General features: G+C 48.9%; 1 protein-coding gene across 1 annotated transcript in view; it reads right to left on the reverse strand.

Annotated features, from left to right (window-relative positions):
- The window catches only part of ccr9a (chemokine (C-C motif) receptor 9a), a 5,851-nt gene extending 1,452 nt beyond the window's left edge, over positions 1–4,399 (reverse strand). Inside the window, exons 1-3 of the mRNA XM_033649752.2 lie at positions 4,252–4,399; positions 2,079–2,168; positions 1–495 (exon numbers count right to left, since the gene is read on the reverse strand). The exon at positions 1–495 is cut by the window's left edge and continues 1,452 nt beyond it. Of these exons, the coding sequence (XP_033505643.2) occupies positions 1–495; positions 2,079–2,120 (537 nt within the window). The 5' untranslated portion in view covers positions 2,121–2,168; positions 4,252–4,399. The remainder of the gene's footprint in view (positions 496–2,078; positions 2,169–4,251) is intronic.
- Between the last annotated feature and the right edge of the window lie 328 nt (positions 4,400–4,727).

Raw genomic sequence — 4,727 nt, forward strand, 5'->3', positions numbered from 1 at the left:
GGCGAGCAGCAGCGCTAGCAACCACACCCCCACACACATCAGCGTGCTGCAGCGGCGTCGCTCCACCTGTGAGTTCTGAGCCTTGGTGCTCTGCACGATGACCACGTAGCGGTCAACGCTGATGCAGGTGAGCAGCAGCATGCTGCTGAACAGGTTCACTTTGTAGAGGGCGGAGTTCACCTTGCAGAGGGCAGAGCCAAAACTCCAGCCGTGCATCGCCTCATCTGCCCACAGCGGCAGTGTGATGAGGAACAGCAGGTCAGCCACCGCCAGGTTCAGCAGGTACACGTCCGTCATAGTCTTGAGCCGCCGGCGGAAGTTCAGGTAGATCCACACCACAGCCAGGTTTCCAGCTCCACCCACCACGGTGATTATCCAGAAGAGCGGTGGCTCGTAGTGACTCCTGAACTCCCGCACCGACCCCTGGTCACAGAACAAGTCTTCGTAGTCGTCATCATCAAAGGTGGTGGGTGACGGGCTGATGGAGAACGACTCCTGTAAGGGAGAGACAACACACCTGAGCACACCTGAACATACCTGAGCACACCTGAACACACCTGAACACACCTGGGCACACCTGAACACACCTGAACACACCTGGACACACCTGAACACCACTGGACACACCTGAACACACCTGGACACAACTGGACACACCTGAACACACCTGGACACACTTGAATACACCTGGACACATCTGGACACATCTGGACACACCTGATCACACCTGGACACACCTGAATACACCTGGACACACTTAAATACACCTGGACACACCTGAATACACCTGGACACACCTGACCACACATGGACACACCTGAACACACCTGGATCCAGCTGAACACCACTGGACACACTTGAACACACCTGGACACACCTGAACACCACTGGACACACCTGGACACACCTGGACACACCTGGACACACCTGAACACACCTGGACACACCTGGACACACCTGAACACACCTGGACACACCTGAACACCACTGGACACACCTGAATACACCTGGACACACTTGAATACACCTGGACACATCTGGACACACCTGGACACACCTGGACACACCTGAATACACCTGGACACACTTGAATACACCTGGACACATCTGATCACACATGGACACACCTGAACACACCTGGATCCAGCTGAACACCACTGGACACACCTGGACACACTTGAACACACCTGGACACACCTGAACACCACTGGACACACCTGAACATAGCTGGACACACCTGAGCACACCTGGACACAACTGGACACACCTGACCACACCTGAACACAGCTGGACACACCTGAACACCACTGGACACACCTGAACACCACTGGACACACTTGAACACACCTGAACACACTTGAACACACCTGAACACACCTGAACACCACTGGACACACTTGAACACACCTGAACACACCTGGACACACTTGAACACACCTGAACACACCTGGACACACCTGAACACACCTGAACACATTTGAACACACCTGGGCACACCTGAACACACCTGAACACACCTGGACACACCTGAACACACCTGAACACATTTGAACACACCTGAACACATTTGAACACACCTGGGCACACCTGAACACATTTGAACACACCTGGGCACACCTGAACACACCTGGACACACCTGAACACACCTGAACACATTTGAACACACCTGGGCACACCTGAACACACCTGAACACACCTGAACACCGCTGGACACACTTGAACACACCTGAACACACCTGAACACCGCTGGACACACCTGAACACACCTGAACACACCTGGGCACACCTGAACACATTTGAACACACCTGGGCACACCTGAACACACCTGGACACACCTGAACACACCTGAACACATTTGAACACACCTGGGCACACCTGAACACACCTGAACACACCTGAACACCGCTGGACACACTTGAACACACCTGGACAGACCTGAACACACCTGGGCACACCTGCTGCTGCTTCATCAGAGTTTCTTTGATTTTTGTTTCTTTGACTTCAGTCCGTCCGCTAACTGACTGTAACCTGAGCAGATCAATAACAAATCAGCTGTGTGTGGGCGGGATTTGTTACCTCAGAAGGCAATGCCGTGATGATGTCAGCCATGGAGGTCATGTGATCGGAAATTTTGTTTATGGCGATGAGGTCGTTCAGTGAAGGTCACTGGAAACAAGAAAGATAAACAGGTTCAGGATGAACATCACCGTGACATCACACTGACATCGTACTGACACCATACTGACATCACCGTGACATCACCGTGACATCACACTGACATCGTACTGACATCATATGACATCACACTGACATCATATGACATCATACTGACATCACTGTGACATCACACTGACATCATATGTCATCGCATTGACATATGACATCGTACTAACATCACACTGACATCATATGACATCACACTGACATTATATGACATCATACCGACATCATACCGACATCACTGTGACATCACACTAACATCATATGACATCACACTGACATTCTATGACATCATACCGACATCATACCGACATCACTGTGACATCACACTAACATCATATGACATCGCACTGACATATGACATCGCACTGACATCACACTGACATCATATGACATCATACTGACATCACTGTTACATCACACTGCCATCATATGACATCACACTGACATCGCACTGACATCATACTGACATCATCTGACATCATACTGACATCACACTGACATCACGCTGACATCACACTGACATCATACTGACATCATATGACATCGCGCTGACATCATATGACATCGCGCTGACATCACGCTGACATCGCGCTGACATCACGCTGACATCGCACTGACATCATACTGACATCACCATGACATCACACTGATATCGCACTGACATCATGACATCACACTGACATCACCCCCCCCCCCCCCCCCCCCGGCAGATTCTACAATGTAAATTGCAGAATCTGTCTTGAGAGATTAACATTAAAGTAACAGTACTCTTTATTTAGGATGAACCCTTTCAAAATAAATTGATATAATTTAAATATTTTACTGTTTTACTTTGAAAATTATCAGAATATAATTTAAATGGTTAATTAAAAGAAACCTTTTTAGTGATGATGGATGATGACAGGTGAAACTACCTGCAGGATATGTAGTCATTAAATTGATCAATACATTCATATATCAATAAACTCAGATAGATTATTGTAGATCAATACTTTTACTGTTGGTACTTTATGTTTGACGTTAATAAACCTTTGTGTTTGCAGCAGAACATTTTTACTCTCTTGATACTTTACTGTCTCTGTCTGTCTGTCTGTCTGTCCGTCTGTCTGTCTGTCTGCCTAACTGCCGTCACTGTCCTCTAACAGCCGTCACTGTCCTCTAACTGCCGTCACTGTCCTCTAACTGCCGTCACTGTCCTCTAACTGCCGTCACTGTCCTCTAACAGCCGTCACTGTCCTCTAACAGCCGTCACTGTCCTCTAACAGCCGTCACTGTCCTCTAACTGCCGTCACTGTCCTCTAACTGCCGTCACTGTCCTCTAACTGCCGTCACTGTCCTCTAACAGCCGTCACTGTCCTCTAACTGCCGTCACTGTCCTCTAACAGCCGTCACTGTCCTCTAACTGCCGTCACTGTCCTCTAACTGCCGTCACTGTCCTCTAACAGCCGTCACTGTCCTCTAACTGCCGTCACTGTCCTCTAACAGCCGTCACTGTCCTCTAACTGCCGTCACTGTCCTCTAACAGCCGTCACTGTCCTCTAACTGCCGTCACTGTCCTCTAACAGCCGTCACTGTCCTCTAACTGCCGTCACTGTCCTCTAACAGCCGTCACTGTCCTCTAACAGCCGTCACTGTCCTCTAACTGCCGTCACTGTCCTCTAACAGCCGTCACTGTCCTCTAACAGCCGTCACTGTCCTCTAACAGCCGTCACTGTCCTCTAACTGCCGTCACTGTCCTCTAACAGCCGTCACTGTCCTCTAACAGCCGTCACTGTCCTCTAACTGCCGTCACTGTCCTCTAACTGCCATCACTGTCCTCTAACTGCTGTCACTGTCCTCTAACAGCTGTCACTGTCCTCACAGAAACAAGGACCAAGACACTCAAAGCACTCAAAGAATAGACGCATTGTTTGAAATAAGGACGAGCAGTTTGTAGAAAGGACAGACAGACAGACAGACAGACAGAGAGGCAGACAGAAGGACAGAGTGACAGAGAAAGGGACAGACAGGACAGGTGTGGACTCACAGTTGTCGTCTCCTGTCTCTGCAGCGTCTCACAGTTCAGAGCGTTCTGACTTTGTGTCTGTTAAACCGCAGAGTGACGCTGAGACGAGTCAAAAAAGAAGTTTGGTGGAGAGGAAACAGGAAGTATCTGACACACGTGTCACTGCTGTCAGTCATCTTCATTTATAAAGTCTCAGAGGCTTTACAACAGAGGACATCCCTCTGTCCTCTGTCCCTCTGTCCTTTGGACCCTCACAGCTGATCAGGAAAAACTCTTTAACCTCAGGAAGAGACATAGAGGACAGATGTGTTCTCAGGACAGACAGAGGACAGGGACAGAGGGACAGTAGCTGTGGTAGAGAACAGATGAACATAATAAATGTACAGTGACGACACGATGAGACATGAAGAGAGACAGAGACACAGGACAGACAGTGATGACAGCACATACAAGGACATTAATGTTAGTCAGAATATAGTGATAATAACAACAATTAT

This window comes from Epinephelus lanceolatus, chromosome 12 (assembly GCF_041903045.1).
Source record: "Epinephelus lanceolatus isolate andai-2023 chromosome 12, ASM4190304v1, whole genome shotgun sequence".
NCBI lineage: Eukaryota > Metazoa > Chordata > Actinopteri > Perciformes > Serranidae > Epinephelus > Epinephelus lanceolatus.